This window comes from Crinia signifera, chromosome 2, assembly GCF_055691185.1.
Source record: "Crinia signifera chromosome 2, ASM5569118v1, whole genome shotgun sequence".
Lineage (NCBI taxonomy): Eukaryota > Metazoa > Chordata > Amphibia > Anura > Myobatrachidae > Crinia > Crinia signifera.
The window spans coordinates 61,893,003-61,915,860 of record NC_139218.1 but is presented as its reverse complement, the minus strand read 5'-3'; the positions used below and the strand labels follow the sequence as shown (position 1 = coordinate 61,915,860).

Here is a 22,858-nt window from a genome sequence, read left to right as displayed (position 1 = left end):
TAAGAAAAGGCCTTTTTAAAGGTCTTTACCAAGGTGGAGGTCACAAAACAGGGCCACCATTACCCAAAAGGGCCACCATTAAAGAACACATTTCCTGATTAAAGAAGAGACCACAAATATTTATTTGAAACAGTTTGTGCTTTTATTTTATTCCCAAATATTTAACATTATTATTATCGTTTATTTATATGGCGCCACAAAGGTTCCGCAGCGCCTAACAATACACAAATGAGCAAAAACAGATAACAAATTACAGTACAAGACAATTTTGGACAAGTACATGGTAAATATGGATAGTTGCATCAGGGGACAGGACAATGAAGCAATCATCAGGGTGGCAGAAGTTTATATATTCAAAGAAAAGCACATGAGGAGAGAGGGCCCTGCTCGTGAGAGCTTACATTCTAAAAGGAAAAGTAAGACAGACAGGGGTGACACAGAAGGTGTAGAGGTGAGCATAAACAGAAGGTTAGTACAATAGATGGTTGGGTTTTATGCAGGAGGGTGGGAAGAGGTCAGCTTAGTCTTTGATATTTTAAGTCTAAAAATGCACTCGGTCATCCAAGAGTAGACAGCAGAGAGACAGTTGGAGATATGAGTGAGGATAGAGGGAGAGAGATCAGGAGAGGAGAGGTAGATTCCAGTATTATCAGCATAGAGGTGATAGTGGAAGTCAAGTGAGCAAATGTGCTCACCCAGAGAGGACATGTAGACATAGAGAAGAAGAGGACCAATAATAAAATCTTGGGGGACATCTCCTATCAATGGTAGAGCAGGAGAGGTGAAGTCATTAGAGGTACAGCTGGGCATTTTCAAAACTGACAGTGCAAATACAAGCATTAACAGTGATAGTAAAAGTTTTTGCAGATGTAAAAATTGTGTTATTATGGCTGAATAGCCAGATTAAGCAGCCAGGAGTAGTATGTTGTGAGTATGAAGTAAACTGAAAGCAGTCATTTGGTTTTCTGAGTTGCTGTTGTTTTCTGTCAGGCTGACAGACAGACAGACAGGCTGACAGGGACTGGGGGATGTTGTGTTGGTGGGCGACTGAAATCATAGCTTTGGCTATTGCCTAGTGCATACCTCCCAACTGTCCCAATTTCCCATGGAATGAGTAGGGACTCATGCTTATGACCATACATCCCAACTCTAACAATGTTCAAGGGACAGTACCGTTTTCTTGGGACTGTCCCGCCCCATAGTGGGTAGGGAAGTTGGCAGGCCCCGTCACTCAAGTAGAGCAGCGGTGAATAGATGCTGTGCACATGCGCACGTTGGGCCTGATTCATAGTTGATCGCTGATGTGTAAATTTGCAGTCATTTATCGTATGACCGAAATTGCGTAAAGATCGTTGTGCGCATGCACAAGCCAAAATAACAACAAATATAACAATAGGATCTAAGCACAATCCCCTCGCAATTTAACTGACAGGAAGTTGGCATTTTGGCGTGGTAACCTGTAGTTTTCATGGAGTGTCTGATAAAATGCATGCGTGCCCAGGAGGGTATGTGACGTCAGCGCGGGCCTTGATCAGCCTGTATCTACCGCAGAGTTGTAGAAGGGTTGGACTTACTTAAATTTGCACAAACTGGAAAAATCATTGGATAGTTTGTGAATTGTATATGGATGTGCGACAGAATAGCAGATAGCGATATTTTCACTCACAGATTTGCATGAGGCAGGTTTTCTTTCTGTTTGGGCAGCGGCTAACTACTCGCAGTCACCTGCAACTTTGCAGATGATCAATCAGGTCTGAATCAGGCCCAGTGTCTATTCACACAAGACAGAGTAGCCAGCAGTTCCCAGAGGACTGGGTATGCCCCCACAGTGATGAAAACAGGAGTGGCTCGCAAACAGGTCATTCCTGCAAAGCCCCCCCCCTTTAAAAAACTAGCCATGCCACTTCACCACATGCCATTCTTAACGCCACCCTACTATCAACGCCAACCTGAAGCGTGGCGAGCGCAGCGAGCCCGCATGGGGCGGCGGTACGCGTCCTCAGACTTTTTCATACCCCCACTATCCACATCGGCGTGGAGATGATTTTATATAGTGTGGCGAGCGCAGCGAGCCACCGAGCCCGAAATGTGGCGAGCCCAGCAAGCCCCGCGAGGGGACGCGGAATACATATGAAGTAATACGCGTGTGCTCGCTGCGCTTCGGGCTCGGTGGCTCGCTATGCTTGCCAGACTATATAAATTCAACTCCACGCCGACGTGTATAGTGAGGGTATGAAAAGGTTGGAGGACGCGTACCGCCGCCGCTCACCACGCTTCGGGGTGGCGTTAACAATGGGGGGGGGGGCATTTCACATAGTAATCACCCATCAGGGTGGGTGTACAATTAAAAATCGGGTATGGGGGTGCATTTAACATTGTAATCAGAGTAGATAAGGCACACTTTTTCTTCAAACTAATTGGTTTTGACAGGTCCACGCCCCTTTTATACAGGTTGATATCAAACTTGATACGATCGTATCACGTTTGATATCAAAGTGGTATAAATAATATTAACCCCCGTATTAAAATATAATTGGTTTGATACTGTAACTTCATACACTGATATTGTCTATCTCAAATAAAACCACAGCTGTATAAATTAATTTATAAAGGTCGCTTAATGATATCTTAACCAGCTGGAAGAATTTCTAAACATAATGCTAAAAAAGTTGTTAGAAAAATATGGTATACAACAGATATATAATTCGTAGAAATGTGGATCTTGTTTTATATCAAATTTGATTTGTGTAGGATGTCGCGCAACTCCGATCATCAAAACAGCCGGCTGAAAGCCAGTTATTATAACGTATTAAAGCCGGGGAGTTTTTGCGGTTTTGATAAATATTATAAAACTTTGAAAAATAAATTTAAAAGATCCGATGTGAGAAAATGGTTACAAGAGCAAGACGCGTACACATTGCACAAACCGGCTAGAAAAAACTATAAAAGGAATATGATATGTGTATCGGACATAAATCAACAGTGGCAATGTGATTTGGTATCGCTCATAGATCTGGCAAAGCACAACGACGGCGTAAAATATATACTAACCGTCATCGATATATTCAGTAAGAGGGCCTGGGCTGAAAGTCTGACTGCTAAGAGCGCGACGACTGTCGCTAAGGCTTTTGAAAAATTATTCCAACAGGGGGACGTACCGAGGAAACTACAAACCGATAATGGTAAAGAGTTTCTAAACAAAGTCCTAAAAAAGTTGTTAGAAAAATACGGTATACAACATTTCACAACCAATAATGATGTGAAAGCCGCCGTTATAGAACGCTTCAATAGGACTTTAAAAACACGAATGTGGCGATATTTCACGGCGAATAATACATACCGATATATAGACGTTTTACAAGCGTTCATTACCAGTTATAATAACACATACCATAGAACGATTAAGCGAGCTCCGAATGAGGTGGATGGCTCTAATGCGCTGGATGTCTTCAAGACGATATATGGCGATTACTTTAGAAGTAAGAAAACAAAGGCTTGTTTAGCGGTCGGGGACCACGTTCGTATCTCAAAATATAAGGATATATTTCAGAAAGGTTACGAACAGAGTTTTTCTGAGGAAATATTTGTAATACGCGGTGTGAACACTAAAGGACTTAAGCCGCTTTACACGTTGGAGGATCTCTACGGGGAGGCTATAACGGGTAGTTTTTACCCCGAAGAACTTCAAAGTATACCGAAAAACTATAATAGGATTTACAAAGTGGAGAAGATTTTAAAAAATAAGACGGTTAGAGGGAGGAAACACGTATTAGTCAAGTGGCGTGGATACCCCACAAAATTTAACAGTTGGGTCGCTGCATCGGAGATAAAAGATATATAAACAAAGAGGAAGATGGATGACAAACCCTTCTACATAACATTGCCGAGTAACGCCTCAGCCGATACATTTCCACAAAATAAGATTTCTGACTATACCACAAAGTTAGCAAGGCCGATAGACTTAAGTGGAGATTGGGAAGTGGCTCTTACAGAAATACAATACCCACACACCTGGAATACAATCGATGTGCGTGATTGTGTGTTGAAAATAACAAAGTGGGATGGGACGAGCGGTACAGCAACGAGGGTTTGCGTTAAACCGGGGTTTTATGAAACCATCGGGGCGTTACTGTTTTCTTTCAACGCTGAAATTGACCGACATAAACTGGATGGTTTAAAACTATTGTACGATCCGCTTGAACGAGAGATAATCATCGACAACAAGGCGATGTACAACATCACAGCCGGTCCTAAATTGTCGAGAATACTGGGGTTATACCCGAAAACTAAGTTTTTAAAACCGTGCGCCGACATCAGCGGAGGGCAATATACGCTCTTTGTGTACACAGATATTATCGAACATCAGAGGGTCGGTGATAGTTATGTCCCGTTGTTGCGCACCGTTGAAATAAAGGGCCGTAACAACGAGATGGTCACTATACGGTATGAGAAGCCCGATTATGTTCCGTTGTGCAAGACGCATTTTGACACTATAGCCATAGAGATAAAGAATGATCAGAACGAAAACATGTCATTCAAGTTTGGGAAAGCGAACGTGAAACTACATTTCAGACGCCGCAAATCCGAATTTTATTAAAGACAATGGTGGCCGTTAAAAATTATGGTGACCCGGGGCTCTACGCGCAATATTATAAAACACAGGCCGGTAATGGATTACCCGGTTTTCACGGCAGCGCGTATATGTACGGGTGCGGTTTAGGTGGAATTTTTCGAAGCCTGTTCAGAAAAGCGGTACCGCTTTTCCGAAGAGGTCTGGCGATAGCAAAGCCCCACGTGAAGAATGCAGCACGCAACATCGCGAAAGACGTCATCGGACAAGCCACAGCGGCGGTTGTGAGCAAAATACACGACGCAAATCAAGCGAAGCAAGATGGATCAGGTTTAATCTATGCCAGGAAAGGGGCGGCTAAAAATAAACGGAAGCGGGCAATACGACTTCCGACATGGTGCAGACCCCTTTTAAACAAAAAACGGAGCAGACGCGGCTTAATTAAAAAAAGGAAACCGAAGCGAAGGGTCGGTGATATTTTTTAAGCATGTCTTTCATACACAATGAATCCATGGAATGCGCAAAATCTGAACTTGATCTTTTTGACGTACCACCGACGCAGACCAGCGTAGAGAAAAGCCTCTACGTCGAAGTTCAACCTTTGGCTGCATTATCCGAGACCGCGCCGCTTGAATTCTACATAGCAGCCAGCGGGGAACACTACTACGATCTGAACAACACGTTGCTGTACGTGACCTGCAAGATCGTACGGCCTGATAACACGGCTATACCTCAAGACGCCAAGGTCGCTCTTATTAATTACCCCATAGCAACTTTATTTAGCCAGGTTGATGTCACTTTGGGCGATAGGCTCATATCGCAGTCCAATAATCTTTACGCTTATAGGGCCTACATAGAGACCATACTGAATTATAGCTCAGATGCGTTATCCACAAAACACACAACTGGATTATTCTACAAAGATGTGGCTGGAGAACACAACACAAGAACCCTGGATGGTGTAAACACAGGGTTTATAAAAAGGGCAAGAACAACGGCACAAAGTCGAACGGTTGAATTATTGGGGCCGCTACACTGTGACCTTTTTCATCAACATAAACTAATATTGAACGCCGTGGACTTGAAGATAAAACTCATCAGAAACAAAGATGCTTTCTGCTTAATGTCTGCTGAAGCGGAGGCCTTTAAAATTCAGATTGTTGCAGCGTCCCTGTTTGTGAAAAGGGTTCAGGTCTCACCCGCAGTCCGGATTGGACACGCCCAGGCCTTACTGGCCACCAACGCCAAATACGCGATCGATAGAGTGGGCATGAAGATCTATAGTATACCGACGGGGAGCCGCGTATTTAATTTAGAAAACCTGTTTTTAGGCCAGGTACCAAAAACCGTTATAGCCGCTTTTGTAGATAATGAAGCGTTTTCAGGAGCCTATGACAAAAACCCTCTACGGTTTGAACATAAAAATGTAAACTTCGCATCCCTATACCTGGATGGAACACCGCATCCGGCCAAACCATTTCAACCAGACTTTGAACACGGTAACGCGGTTCGCGAGTATATGTCGCTCATTCAGATCACAAATAAGCAGAAATCAGATTCGGGTATACTAATTGACCGTGAAGAGTACCTCAACGGCTACACACTATTTGCTTTTGATCTGTCGCCTGAACAGGAATGCGCGGAGCATCTGTCTCTAATCAGAACCGGTAATCTACGAGCTGAATTCCGGTTTGCAGGAGCACTAGACCGGACAGTCAACATAATAATATACGCATTATTTGATAATATCATCGAGATCAACCAGAGGCGCGATGTGCTGTATGATTATCTATAAATGAAATAAATAATTTTTATATTTATCGTATATTTACCAATATTCATCACCCCAAGCAGCGATATGAACACATTACAGATAAATTGTATACTGTACGCTAATCCGGTGACGCGGCTGTTTTTTAAAGGGACCTTCCCGTGCGATATGCTACCGAGCGGTAAACTATCGCAATACCCCTGCGCGTTTGTAATCAACACACATACCAGCACCCAACCGGGGGAGCATTGGTTGGCCGTTTATTTTAACAACCAGAGCGAGTGTTACTTTTTGGACTCTTACGGATTAGAACCTGACAACCCCCTATTCCCAAAGGCCATAATAAATTTTTTAAACTCAAATTCAAAAAGAATTTACCACCAAAATAAGCAGTTGCAAGGTTTTAACAGTACCGTTTGTGGACAATATTGTATATACTTTATATTTTTCATGTGTAAAAATTACAAATATACAGATGTGTTGGCCCGTTTTAGTTATGATACAAAACGTAATGATCGCTATGTATCAAACTTTGTAAGACGTCTCCCTAGAAGTCATTGTTTGAGTCGATATACGGGTAACTGTATACAGTCCTGTGTCACCAGTAACCAACATGTGTTTGATGTGTAATACAAAATTGTTTGTGTAACTTGTAACTAATGTTGTGATTGAAATGCTGTATGTACATTGCTTATGGTTACTTTCTATTAAAAAATCTTGCTTATTGAACTTTATACCGTGTGATTGTACATTTTTGCAGACAAACTGATTAGAATCAAAGAACAAAACAGCATTTTATAAATCATAATCTTATTTTATTGGTACAGACAAAATGTATTTACAGCAAGTTAATCACGAATAACACGATAAACTTTACAGTTAAAACAATACACTAAATACATGATACAATACAAATTAAACGTCATCGTACAAATTAAACGCACAAAAATACATTGTATAAAAACATTATAAATTAGTTATATGTTAAAGGTTCAACCACTGCGAATCCTGAAACAGATTTACGGATCTTTTCCTCGGTAGTAAGTAGCCGTGTGGCGTTGTTAACCCGGGGGAATTTAAAACATTTATACGACTTTTTTTAATGTTGTGTATTGGGGAGGCTATATTTACATTGCCAATTTCATCATCGTAGATTTCAGCTTTTAAGCGATCTAACTGTAATCTGTTTGATGCATTACCAACTACAGTGGACGGGATATTCAACTCAGCCATAGCGCGCATAAATTCAATCCAACCGTTAGGCATTTTATGACTCGTCACGCTGTGATTTTGCGTGATGCCCCTTATCAAGTCTAACACATTGGATCCTGGCACTGTGACGCCTTTATACATAAACACACCCTTGCGGTCCCAATTCGCAACGTCTTTAGAGCGAACCATTTTACTCATTAGTATTTCACAGTTCTTTTTATACCGCGCATTAACACTGTTCAAGACATCGTGGTAAACAGCGTCGGTAGCATCATCTTGTGTAGGGTTATCGGTATCCTCAACAGCATTTGCACCGGGTGATAAAAGCGTTAAAGTTGACATTTCTCTATCAGTTTGTTTACTCAACACCAGGTATCTCTGTAACACAGCTGTGTAGCGTTTTGCCTTTTCATACTCTGATAAAGCATTATTATGTAGTATACTTATGATCTCAGCATCTAGGCTTTGCGTGGCTGTTTTGCGTATATCATCGCCGGTTGGTTTGTTGTTTAAACGGTCTATCTGTTGCTGGGGGACCAGATACATTTTCTCAGCGTATTCCATCAACGATTAGACAGTAGTCCGGTAATTAATGGAATGGCAAATCCTAGCAACGATCCGATAAACCCACCCGACTGTTTCACCAACCTCTTCTTTTTCCCAATGGCGCATTTCTTATTACAAAGCGATTTTATAAGGTTCCTCTTCTTTTTAAGGTAGTTCAACTGGCGCTGTGACAGGGGTATTTTACCTTTAAGCGTATTGAGAGCAATCTCACATATGGCTGTCACCAAATCGTTTGAAGCGTTGGATAATATAGCGTTTCTTTGGGCCGGTTTGGCTTTAATGAGGGTTTTTAAAAGGGCCCAATTACGCCTTATCCTGGTCGACATGTTCACAGCTGTTAGAAGTGGTAATGAATGACTATAGGATGCGCGGTTATAGCTATTTAGAACCCCGCTTCTTAACAACATAAGCTACTGGTGTGTCGGGGGGAAATAAACCGCTTCGTAAACGATAATCATCAAGGGCATTGTTTCTTAAATCAACCAGTAAATAACCGTATGGTGGCTCCGTAGCGGACTCATAGGCTTCAAGAAAAAAACGATATTTTGATGGGTACATTTGTCTAGCCAGAATGCTAACCTGCATTTTATCCCTGGGGTTTTTAAACAGGACCATATATTTTGTGTTTAAATGTATAGTCCTGCTCTTTCTACCTTGACAAAATATGTTTTGCACAAGGTACATGACACTGAGATTACGATGGTGCACATACTTTGTGAACGCTTTCTCAACCTCAGAATTATTACTCGCTGCATCCATCAAGTCATCTATCACCGTTAAATTAATCTTATCAGGGGGAAAAAGCTGGTCGTCGCTAAATGACTCGGGCAACCCCTCTATAAAACGCATACCAGGGTGAGCACTCAGAAGTTGGTCGTATATCGGTTGCCAACAGGTGTAAAACCAAACAATATTATCAGGTACATGCGTCATATGTGTGGATGCGTGTTGTATTAGCGTTTTCACAAAATAACTTTTCCCCGAATTGGAGGGTCCGGCTAAAATACAGGAGAAGGGGTGTTGAAAACGGATATCCATCTTAATAACCAAATGGTAGGGTTGTAAAATTATCCGTGAGGTTACGTTTAGTGTAAACGCACTTTTGCGTTTTCTGCAGCATACGGGTTTCAATCTGCCAGTACTTTTTCACACGTACTATACCGGGCTGCCTGGTCACAATTTTTTTCTGATCCTCGCCTTTGGGGTTTAAAGGATAATCTAAGACCAGTTCTTTCAGACTGTCAAAGTTAACGTGCTGCTCATTACAAACATTCAACGTTATACCTTTGACCTTGAGGCTCGTCTTGCCGTTGCTTAGTCTATAGCCGTATGACTTGGGGCCGGCTGAAACAAACTCTGTTATATGCGTACCAGATGGTAGTTCGCTGGTCAACTCCCCTAGATAATCGCCTAATGGCGGATTCCACTCACCGGGCCTGCTGACAAAAATTACAGAATCTGTATCGTGATACAGACATCTATCTTGTAATCTATCCAATAGGTTGTACAACTCGACGCGGGCGTGCGCTGTGGTAAATGCCGCTATAAATATATTTGTTGTTGAAGATCTGGTATAATGGTCTTTGGCGTATTTCCAGTTGACCATAACAGTTTCTGAGTCTATGAAGTCTAAAGCAGACACCTCATAGTGTGGTTGAAAGGCATATTCAAAAAGCTTATCAGGATCTGTCACTAGACAAGTATTGGGCATGTTGCTACGTTGACCAAATTTACCCCATAATGAGTTTAAAAACAATTTAGAAATTTGTCTTTTGGCGGGGTTGACATTTATGTGTTCGTGTCTTAAAGCTATGCCCTCATTTTTTTGATACGCGTCTATGTACTCTTGTTGTTTCACAGAGTCTGTACACCAATCAGGGTAACCAGAAGCCTCCTGTTTATCTCTGAGGTGTGTTTTAATGTAACCTGAAAACAGATCATCAGATCTCTCATCAAAATGCCACACCTCATAGATTTTACAAACTTTGTACCCCTTTTCTATAGCAAGATTTATCTCCACTGTGCACCATGTACCGGTTAGGGCGCGGTTTTCTGAGTCATGAACACACGGCTCACACTGTCCAGATTCGGCGCATGTGCGGCACAGCGGAAACATTAACTTACCATTCATTTTAACCGGTAAAACTGGAAAGAAAAGGCCTCGCGGAGGATTAATTTTTAATTTAACAAAACCGAAATACTTTGTGACATCATCAAAGTCCTTATAAATGATGCGTGGGTGCCGTATAGGATATGTTTTGGTCTTGTTGACAAATGGGTATAGGCTAGTAAAGTCAAAATAGTGTATTTTTTCATCGCACTCTGTCTTGTGATAAAGTTTTATGGCGTTAGTGCGTCCGCCATAAAGACCATCACGAGGATCCAAGGGTTCAGGGATTTCCAAACCTTTCAGAAAAACCTGAAGCTCCTCATCAGTCTCCCTCATTTTCTTCCACTCACACCCCCACATCTCCCTTATCTGAAATCCACACCGTTTAAGGAATTGTATCCTTAACTGTGTCTTGTGCCGCAGTTGACCGTAGGTTGTTTTAGTCAGATTGTTTTCATCATCGGCTTTGTAACAGTTGTCACAACCGTGATAAAAACAACCCTGGAATTCAAAAGCTGTTGGCACGCCGTTAATCACGGCGTAACCATCCAGACTGTATCTACCGACTTTCTTCTCACCACCTTGTAAAGCGTGTCTTATACTCACACCTTCTTTGTGTTCTATGTACATTAACCACTGTATGGCTGGTGTTGAGTAACGCTTCTGGGTCTTGTGATAGTTATCACCCGGTACAAGAGCCAATGTGTTTGCCTGTAAATATTTACAACGATACATAGCCATACAAACCGACGCTAAAGTCGTCAGTTGGAATGGATCAACGTGACGTTTAACGGCTACATCTTTTTTCTCAGCAGCTATTACAAACTCCTGTTCTGTCATGGCTATAACGGCTGATCTGAAAGCTGCGCACCCTTTTTGCAATATTCTGACATCCTCTTTACAATATCGTATTAATTCTTTTTGAAAATTAAACACCTTGTGTTTGTTTTTTTCGTACCACTCTGTAACATCAGCGGCCTCCTCAGGCATCATGTGTTGTAGGCCAAAATATTCTATTGAGGGCATGCCCCCTATGTAATTTTGGTTATCGGCTGTGTTAAAAAAATGCGGGAAATGACCTTTAACGCCATCAAATCCCATGGCCTTTGGAAATCTGCTCAATTTCATGGGGAGAAAATTGAGAGAGTCTATAAACCTAATCTTCAGATCTTTTATTGTGATACACATTATGTTTCCGCCATTAGAGATGAGGGATACTGTATACCGTTCTTTGATGATCTTGTTCAACACAAAATACGCATCATACCTCCCAGCGTTATGGGCTATGAATGTGTAATGCGCAAATTTTGGTTTCATGAACGTCTTTACAAAATCATCGATACAACCTTTGCCCTTAAACTCCCAGGATTTCTCACCCATTAATGTGAGAGCGTAACAGTAGTTTGGTATATGTATACCTGTCTCCTGCATGCATTCGAAATCAAAAAAGATGTATTTGGTGGTGGGTTCTTCCGCTTTGATGGGCTGTATGTAACACAAATGATCCGCAAACCCATCAACATATGCCTTGCAAGTAGAACACTTTAGCCCCTGACACTCATGAGACCTGCGACGGTAGAGACAACACCTGTCGCAATAAACATGTTCAAGACAGGATATTTTGCGATCTAAAGCTAAGGATTTGTGCTCCTCTAAACATTCACGCGATCTGCAAAACACCCTACAAACCGAACATCTTAATGCGGAAGCCCCATCATCAGCGCACGCTTGTCTGTGACAAGCCTTACAAAAGAAAAGACAATCGTGGCTATTTTTGCGCTCATAAGTTCGATTACATAAGGAACAGAAAAATCTCGATCCGAGAAATGCGCAGATATTAATCAGGCCATAATAGTGTGAATCGTGATATAATACATACAGGGTATCACCGTAGCGCGAATCTGAAGAATAGTAATGCCAAGAACGATTATTATGATATAATATTGTAATTTTTGTTTTTAAGTGTTTTTCAAAAACAACAACGTCGCTAAAGCTGACTGCTTTATCGATCGGTAGGTTCAAATCCTTATGAATTTGAAGCGCCCGATCGTGTATTTCAGCGTCTGTGGCATTACCTTTATCCAGAAGTTTGCAGATCGATGCCGCAAAGCACAAATAATTGTGCGTATTGTTGAAATCATACAGGTGTCTTCTGCGCCTTTCTATAATTAAGCTGTATGGAATGCGTCTAAGGCCGCGACCAGTTAGGGCCCCACCCGCTCTATTTCTAAAAACAGTGATCACAAACCTTAAACCCGTGCCTAATAAGAATTCAGCGTTACTTTGAAGAGTGTTTGTAATTTGATTCAAGAAACTGACAGCGTCTAATGATTCTTGCGGCTTTCGGTGTGAGTAGATGGCGTTGTGTAAACCACCCCCCTCCAATCTTAACTGTACACGATCATTAGGGTCAACACCAACCATGAATTCATCAATCATAACCTGTATAGCGTTGTGTACGGCTTCAACACCCTCTGCAAATGATGTAACTCTTTCCAAATTAACAAATTGAAAATGATTATGATACTCAATAGCTCTGAAATTAGGATGGTGTCGCTCATACCTGTTAACAGCTTCTAAGTACACATCTCGCCGACCTTCACCATTACCGGGTGGCGCACCCCCATCTATGTCATTATGCATGGGCGTTGCGGGGTGTTCAACATTGTCAGGTGACGCAGCGTCACCCGGTAATGGTTGGTCCGGTGATTTGTCAGCCTGTGCACCCGGGGTTGGGGTTGTGCCTCGCCCCCTGTGTTGTTTACGCTTTCTCAGCCTGTATATGCATTTTAAAGCCTGTTTTATTTTCGAACGGCGAAATAAGTGTGAGATTTTGCACGGTACATTTGCTTTAATTCTTGGGGCTTTTTTACACACATGTAAATTACGTTTCAACCCATAACCCACCATGCCTAGTCACGGATCCGTTTCAATTATCTCGGCAAAATGATACATGTTCGCTTTAATAAAATCCCTAGTCCTCACGGTCTCTGATATATGATTTGATGTTACATTCATGTACATTTCTACAAGTTCTTTAATGATCTCTGGCTTCTTTTTTGAACCATAAAGCTCATCTTTTATACGGTTCAACATGGTATTGACATTTCTACGCATGTACCCTATATGCTCACGCATCCTCCCCATGACCGCGTAGTATTGTATTTCCGCATCTTGTCCTAATTGTTCCACATTCTGAACCCCATCAACTATGTCTGTCGATACCACGGTCGGCGGGGCATCCGCACCGCCCGATGCGGTTGCCTCGCCGACCGTGGTAAAAACACTGGGTAGTTTTGTGTAATCATCACCCATTACTTTATCAGGGATTCCGGCTACAGATGTTACAGTCTCATCATCATTCTGTGGTGTATCTGAGACTGACTCTTCACTAGGGGTGATAAAAAATGTTTGCCCATTTAAGTCCTCATCATTAGCGGATAATGTAGCTGCAGGTGTGTTACTGACCACGCTTTGCGTTTCTGCAGTATGATGTTCCTGCGTGTCTGAAATCACGATGACATTATCATCCGTCAGCGGCGTGTATCTCTCTCTTGACAGTCGTAAAGTTTTACGAGTCTTCACAGTCTTTGTATTACCGGCAATGTCAATGTCGGATTCAGTAGGTGTTGCAGGTGTTGTAAATGCGTGCGGGTAATCCACATTACTCACGGTTGGCACTGTTTGTAATGCAATTCTTTTTCTCACGGGTCTACCTTCCGAATATTTCAATCTTCTTTTAAGGTCTGATAAATCGGCCTTGTTTTCTTGACCGGATCGACTTTTTGAAATTCTCCGCTTGCTTGGCTTGAAATCGTCGCGCTCGGTTGCCATGATCTCGGCCCTTGATACATTTTCTTGGCGTTGTGGGTCGATCGCCGTTTTAGCGGATTCTCCCCCATCCATTTCAGCATTGTGTGGTTGAGCAACCCCGGCCGCGGCTATCATTTTTGCGATTTGTCGCGGATCCGCTGTAAATAAAAAATAACAACGTTTTAGTTACACATTCGCGGACGCTTTATAACACCTTCAGGCCCGCCTCCCAAAACACCCACCCCTCCATGTCGGTTTGCATCTACACAGTCTGTTTAATACCGATGGTTTCCATTTGTAAAGAGCAATGATGAACGCGGTCCTATATAAGAAACTAAATAAATAAACATTACATTACACACCTGAATATTTGCCAGATCTTTCCATCGGCGTGGTTCCTACTGTAATAAAAATCACACCGTTTTAGTTACACATACGCGGCCACAAAGACAGTCGCTTTATAACACCTTCAGGATCACCCCCCCACCCCCACCCCACCTTCCTTGTCGGCTTACGTCTAAACAGGCTGTTTAATACCTGTGGTTTCCATTTGTAAAGAACAATGGTAAATGTTGTGCTATATAAGAAACCAAATAAATAAACATACCCGGGTATTTGTCAAAGGTTTGCGCCGGCATGGTTCCTTTAAACAATGACCAGAAAGCTTGATCGCTGATCTGGGCTCTTTTTGCGCCTTTAGCCAAAGCGCTGTTGTGTTGTTTGGCGTTTGATTCAGCACCCGATGTCGGTTCTCTGTATCCGGATGGTCCCGCTTCACACGTATCGGCCCTAGGTACCGTAGGTTCATACCGGCTAGCTATGTCATCTGTAATACATATATTATCAATTAACGACACATTCGCTGACTTGAGAAAAAAAAAAAAAAAAAACTGTCATTTAAGTCATGATAACAACAACTCCTGTGGACACTATTCATGATTTTGCGACGATATGCAACATTTAACACAAAAACACATTATAAAAACACCGCTAGCCAATCGTCAAAATTCACCTTGTATAGCCGGGGTCTGGTATAGCTGTTTATAGTGTTTTGCCGATGGTAAATTCCAGAGATCATCCATTATGTGTTCTGCATCAGATTTCGACATAATCGGCGATACTAACAGAGAACAAATAACACATTAATATCACAGGCGGTATAAAAATGAATATAACAGGATATATATATACATATATATATATATATATATATATATATATATATGAGTGAGAACGTGAGAGTTCGCGCGAGATAGCGTGAGAGAGAGAGAGAGAGACATATTTTTGGAAATAATAATATATCACATTTTTTAACATACATCACATTTTTTGACGGCTTATGACCACCTACATTTTTGCGATTCGGACAAATCAGAGTATGCTGCGTATGGGTTTTCGAATGTCGTCAGATCCGGACCGACTGTGAAATCCGAACCAAATGATCCAACTTCAGATGCGACATTTGTGACATCTGAAACTGATTTAAAATAATATATACATAAAAAATAAAATAAAAATTAACACAACAATTTTGTAGAACGAAAAATACAATCAACACGTGTAACATTTATACCAATAGGTTGCTTGTCTTAACAGAACCTGTGAATAATACAACTGAGCCTGGTAATAATAATTAACACCAACAGCGTAACATTTATAACACCTGTCAATAGCCCCTGTGCCTTAACAAATCATGCCCTAGCAACAACATTGTGTCTTTGATCTGTAAACTTACACGTATTTGTCTGCTCATTTGATTGCTGTTGAAAGCTGGGTAAATCTTGAAAGTCTCTGAGACTTATTTTATTTGCATTAATGGTTTTGTATTCCTTTCTCTGTAATAAATAATAATAAGTTGAAATAACAATACAATAAGCTATTGTTAAACTATTGTAAATATCATATACACACCTGCATGTTGATGTTTTGTTGATAGCTTAAGTTCAAAGGTGTTTTCTGCAACAACCACTAGATGGCACTGTTGATAATAAAAGATAACACGATAAGTTTCCATAACGAAATTTGCGTGCACAAAATCACATAAAACTATTAACGCTCTCACAAAAACCTGATCTATGAATACCACCTGACATTGTATTCTATAGATCGGCCTATAAAAATTAATTACAGGGGATCCAACAAAGCTACTACAGAATCACATCATATCGCATGCGTGGTCAGCAGACCGCACATCACAAGCCGCCAGTATGCCAGCATGTACTCCAAATACATTACAATACAATGAATGCAGCAGCAAACTATATTTTAAGATTGTTTAAAGTGTTTTTAAAAGCAATATGTATAATGTACAGACCACAATACGCTAATCACTTCCTAAATAAATGATTAACCACAAGCCGCCAGTATGCCAGCATGTACTCCAAATACATTACAATACAATGAATGCAACAGCAAACTATATTTTAAGATTGTTTAAAGTGTTTTTAAAAGCAATATGTATAATGTACAGACCACAATACGCTAATCACTTCCTAAATAAATGATTAACCACAAGCCGCCAGTATGCCAGCATGTACTCCAAATACATTACAATACAATGAATGCAACAGCAAACTATATTTTAAGATTGTTTAAAGTGTTTTTAAAAGCAATATGTATAATGTACAGACCACAATACGCTAATCACTTCCTAAATAAATGATTAACCACAAGCCGCCAGTATGCCAACATGTACTCCAAATACATTACAATACAATGAATGCAGCAGCAAACTATATTTTAAGATTGTTTAAAGTGTTTTTAAAAGCAATATGTATAATGTACAGACCACAATACGCTAATCACTTCCTAAATAAATGATTAACCACAAGCCGCCAGTATGCCAGCATGTACTCCAAATACATTACAATACAATGAATGCAGCCGCAAACTATATTTTAAGATTGTTTAAAGTGTTTTTAAAAGCAATATGTATAATGTACAGACCACAATACGCTAATCACTTCCTAAATAAATGATTAACCACAAGCCGCCAGTATGCCAACATGTACTCCAAATACATTACAATACAATGAATGCAGCAGCAAACTATATTTTAAGATTGTTTAAAGTGTTTTTAAAAGCAATATGTATAATGTACAGACCACAATACGCTAATCACTTCCTAAATAAATGATTAACCACAAGCCGCCAGTATGCCAGCATGTACTCCAAATACATTACAATACAATGAATACAGCAGCAAACTATATTTTAAGATTGTTTAAAGTGTTTTTAAAAGCAATATGTATAATGTACTTATAATATGTATAATATACTTTCAAGCGTTCCCTGAAAACTCACCTCTTCAGGCAAGCCTATCATATTTAAGTTCTACACGCATAACCCTCTGAGGCACTTATGTATTATATAGCTTCCCTTCTGGACTTGTAACTTGTTGGGACTGCTATGCTATTACTGATGCCTGTCCTTGTGTTTCCCTCCTATATCCCTATAGATTGTAAGCTTGCAGCAGGGCCCTCCTACCTCCATGTCTGTCTGTTGTTACCCAGTTTGTTTTATCACTGTTTACTATTGTAAAGCGCAACGGAATCTGCTGCGCTATATAAGAAACTGCAAATAAATAAATAAATAAATAATGTACAGTCCACAATACACTAATCACTTCCTAAATAAATGATTAAACACAAGCCGCCAGTATGCCAGCATGTACTCCCAATACATTACAATACAATGCATGCAGCCGCAAACTATATATATATATATATTTATTTAGAAAATTAAATTAGACTTACCCACTGTTCTGGAACAAAACTTCAAGTCAAAACTTCAAGTTCTCTGTCTTGAATAGTGTGTGTGTGTGAAGACCTTCAACCTCAATGTGTGGCAGATGCCTGGTAGTTGTCTGGTCCCATGGAGAACATATTTATACGTTTCAGTCAGTTAACACATCTGTGTTGCATTTGTCTCATTTGAATATTCATGAGTTGTGTTCCAAAGTCATAGACAGGCATATCAAATATATATATATATATATATATATATATATATATATATTTGATTTAAATAACATAGCATATTGTGCAAAACACAGCTGTGTTCAGAATATTTAGCTCGATAAAATGCCACTAAATTGCCCCCTGAATAAAAACCCTTATTCTTATTAAATAAATGTCAGATATGGCACACCATCAACAACAGCATACATAAGCCCTATATATATATATGGGCCTTTGTCATCATTTTGGAAGATTCCCGAATAAATCTTTTTACAAATACCATCTGGACTTCTATATGATTGATCAACAGATTTGTTGTATATGTATGTGTATGCTTTTTAATTTAAAATATATACCTTATCCACTACACCTGTGTAATTTGATTGAGATATATATATATATATATATATATATATATATATATCTGATTTAAATAATATAACATATTATCCATATTTTATTCATCACATAATATAATGACACCATCACATTACACACATATATATATATATATACTGTATATATACATATATATATATACTGTATATAGCTATATATATATATATATATATATATACTTTATATAGATCCTTTATTTATCAGCATTGATAATGTTCAGGGTTAATGTTCAGTTAAATATAATATATAAGTTAATTCTGTAGTCTCTAGCTCCGTCTGGAACTTGCTTGCAACTGCAATACATGGCCACTAGATGCCACTCATGCTCTGTTGCAAAGATTTCATGGCCTTTCTTTGTTCTGTCTAACCTAATTAAACTGATAGACGTGTGAAAATGTTTTTTTCAGAGGTATGAGCTTTCTAATGAATATAATTGTTACCAGCCCAGCTGTGCTGTCTACGCTAATTGCGTCATACGTAAATATCAACGTCTTCAAAGACTATGGAATCCGGTGTTTAAAATTACTTTTGAAAATTACAATCATCCGTCATATCTGATGTCTTTCTAAAAGTAACACTATACTTCTCACGCTGTGTGTCTTTAAATTTAAATGCCTACAACATGTCAGGCCCAGACTGAATGTCTCCTGTATCTTTAAATGCATAACAGCTGTATACCCAGACCTCTTTGTTATGTTCTGATGTTTCATTTTAAAAGCAAGATGGACCTTAGCTGGTGTGGAAGTTATCGTGTGGAGTATAACTTTTTATTTTTTATTTTTTGATACACGGTTGGTCAGGCTTTTGGATCGTTCTAAGGTAAGTGTTATTATAGTTGGTAATGATATGTCTGTATTATTCGCCGTGAAAGAGCTATGAGCGATACCAATTACCCGGCTTTAATACGTTATAATTATATACGTTATATGTTTTGATGATCGGAGTTGCGAGACATCCTACACAAATCAAATTTGATATAAAACAAGATCTACATTTCTACGAATTATATATCTGTTGTATACCATATTTTTCTAACAACTTTTTTAGCATTATGTTTAGAAATTCTTCCAGCTGGTTAAGATATCATTAAGCGACCTTTATAAATTAATTTATACAGCTGTGGTTTTATTTGATATAGACAATATCAGTGTATGAAGTTACAGTATCAAACCAATTATATTTTAATACGGGGGTTAATATTATTTATACCACTTTGATATCAAACGTGATACGATCGTATCAAGTTTGATATCAACCTGTATAAAAGGGGCGTGGACCTGTCAAAACCAATTAGTTTGAAGAAAAAGTGTGCCTTATCTACTAATCAGGCATCAGGGTGCCTGTACAATGTAATATCGGGTATAATTGTGTCTCATCGCATCGCATGCCACTAGCTAAGGCATGCAATGCGACGCAATATTAAAATTGTACACTCTGCCCGGGAAAGGCTCAAAATCGGGTCCAATCACATCGCATGCCTTAACTAGTGTCATGCGATGCGATATATCGGGCGCCCAGATAATACACAAGTACCAGCCCTTCTTATAGCAGTTATTTTTACTGCTCTCTATTATACCATTTACAGTGTATGTATCTATATAAATATATTCAAACAATATATGCCAATCACTTAAGCCCCATACACACTAGAGGATATTTTAACAGATGTGGATCAGAAGGCCCTTTTTGAGCAATATCTTTTTTAAATATTATCTAGTGTGTGCACTCTATCGTTAACAATTTGCACTCCCACGCATTGTTAATAACCCTCCCATTATTTGGTAGTTCTACTGAAGATGGGATGTTGCCCATAGCAACTAATCCGATTCAACGTCTTATTGATTTACCACCTTCTAGAAGATAACAATCAGAATTCGATTGGTTGCTACGGGCAACATCCCATCTTCAATATAACTCCTATCTTGCTAAATGTATCCTTTAGTTACATGCGGCAGATAATAAAATTAGCAAAGATCATGGTAAAATTGAGTATGAGAAAGTTATAATATACTTTTCTGCAAGGAAGGTGCTGAAACGGAACTTACTATATATGAGAAATCTGTTCAGCGGATGCCACTAAGCAGCACCGGACTTCTCATTAGATCAAACTGTTGCGTACACACTATAATCTATTATACAGTTGGGAAAGGTTACTGTTGCATCAAAGTTTACATTACATTACAAAGATTACAAAACTAAATTAAAGAATTAATAAAGAGAAATTAATAAACCTTAAAATTCATCAATTAAATATAATACAGGTTGAGTATCCCGTATCCGAATATCCAAAAACTGAAATATTACAAAAAACGTGTTTTTTTTCTGAATATTTAGTTGTTTTTTTTTTCACCCCCTTTTTTGATACTTACCACCTCCCCCGGCGTCCACGGCAGGCTTCAGGATTCTCTTCAGCGGCATCTCAGGTCCCAGGGGTGTATTGCGTGAAACTCACGCAATGCACCCCTGGGACCGCTGAAGAGGATCCTGAAGGCCGTCGTGGATGCCGGGGGACCATCGAAGCACTGCCAGGGGCCAGGTAAGTATGTTAAAAAAAATATTCAAAAAAACGGAAAAATTACTTTTCTGAAATGGTCATGGAGCATTTCGGATACGGGAAACTCAACCTGTAATTAAATCCATTAACTAAAGATTTCCTGTTGAGTAAAATATTGGACTGTATTAGTGAGTTAATAATTCATATTATTAAGTCCATGCTGACACATTACTACCAAAGTCTAACTCAGAAATCAAATTCATTGTTGTAAAGTACATTTAGGAAATAAATAATTTATTTGCAAACACAACAGACATACACGCAGGTGGCTTCCAAAATGAAGCTATGAATAATAATAATAATAATGGTACTTGTTTCCTAGCACGGCGCCCATCGCATCGCATACTATAAGACCCCTTGCCTGTTTACATCCTGCTATCTAACCACCACCCACTTGCTTGCACCTCTTGTAATCTGTCTGTCTCCCCTTCCTTCACTCACAGCTCTCCTATACTCCAACACTCAGTGACCATCTTCGTCTGCATACTCATCTCCATCATTGGTCTCAAGCCTCTAGTTGTATGTTGATTGAGTCCTCACTACTTATATTTAAGCTGTAATGTGTATTGATCTGTGGCGCTCTTTGGCCCTTATTCTGATCGGTGCGGCCGGATCCGAATAGGCGGCCAGGACCGTGCGTGCGAAACCCCGCCTTCCATACGGATCGCCAACTCCGTCCGTACGCGGTAAGAAGCTGGCCGAACGGACCGCACGTGTATTTTTCACGGAATACGCCTCCTCCATCTCAGGGAACCTCCCCCATCATTCGATGGTCGCATGCAGGACCGAGTGGTCCACCAGCTCCCGCAACCTCAGACCACACGGACATTTTTCCGTGCAAAAGCAGGGATCTGGGCGGGCAGCTGACATCCGGCGATGTCATATGTCCGCCCCCTACATGTGCGTCACGGCCGCATTACCACACGTACGCCCAGCGTTTGCATGGGAACGCCCATGAAACGCGGGGCGTATGCATATGGTAATGAGCCCAAAAAGCCCTTCACGCCCCTCTCCACCCCCTGTTCGGAGTGTTCACATTTCATGCGGGATTTGGCCGTACGCCCCGCTCGCACATGCGCAGAGACGCCTCTGCACATGCGCAGACACAAAACATCGGCGGCACGAACGCACGCGGATATTACCGCACCGATCAGAATAAGGGCCAATATTTGTACTGTATTTTTGTTATTTATTCAATGTTATGCCAAGTTTTGTCTCCCTGTATTGTTCCTTTGTACGGCGCTGCGAAACACTTGTGGCGCCTTATAAATAAAATTATAATAATAATAAGGCATACGATGGTATGCGATGCGATGTTACGCGATGGCAGCCGATGTTATACAATTTTAAATTGTATAATATCGCATTGTATGCCATATACAATGGTATACGATTTAAAATTGTATAAGCACCCTAATGGGTGTTTTCAATGTTAAATGTGCCCCCTTTAAGATAATTAATTGTATAAGCACCGTAATGGGTGCTTACAATGTTAAAAGCACCCCCACGCCACCCCCACTATCAACGCCAACCCGAAGCGTGGCGAGCGCAGCGACCCCGCGAGGGGCTTTTTTGCGCTCGCCATTCTGTCTGACTCCGGGCAGTCAGGATCCCGATGTCGGGATAATGACTGTTGGGATCCCGACTGTCGGAGTCGCATACAACACCCATCAAGGGGTGCCGGATGGGTTCCCGACAGTCATTTACCCGACGTCGGGATCCAAACTGTCAAAACGCAGACAGCCCGGTGCCCGACGGCCACCCGCTATTTTCCCTCGTGAGGGTCCACGACCCCCATAGAGGGAGAACCATGCCCAAAGCGTGGCGAGCGCAGCGAGCCCGCAAGGGGCTTTTTTTGCTTGCCATGCTGTCTGACTCTGGCCAGTCGGGAACCTGATGTCGG

General features: G+C 40.5%; 1 protein-coding gene across 1 annotated transcript; it reads right to left on the bottom strand.

Moving 5' to 3' along the window:
* Positions 1 to 12,980: 12,980 nt before the first annotated feature.
* Positions 12,981 to 16,123, bottom strand: LOC146059753 (uncharacterized). Its single transcript, XM_083172249.1, has 7 exons — positions 15,955 to 16,123; positions 15,779 to 15,878; positions 15,395 to 15,520; positions 15,056 to 15,163; positions 14,651 to 14,869; positions 14,406 to 14,444; positions 12,981 to 14,201 (listed from the first exon to the last, which is right to left on the bottom strand). The coding sequence occupies exons 1-7, from the start codon at positions 15,958 to 15,960 to the stop codon at positions 13,147 to 13,149; spliced, it is 1,653 nt and encodes a 550-aa protein (XP_083028375.1). The 5' UTR covers positions 15,961 to 16,123; the 3' UTR covers positions 12,981 to 13,146.
* Positions 16,124 to 22,858: the final 6,735 nt, after the last annotated feature.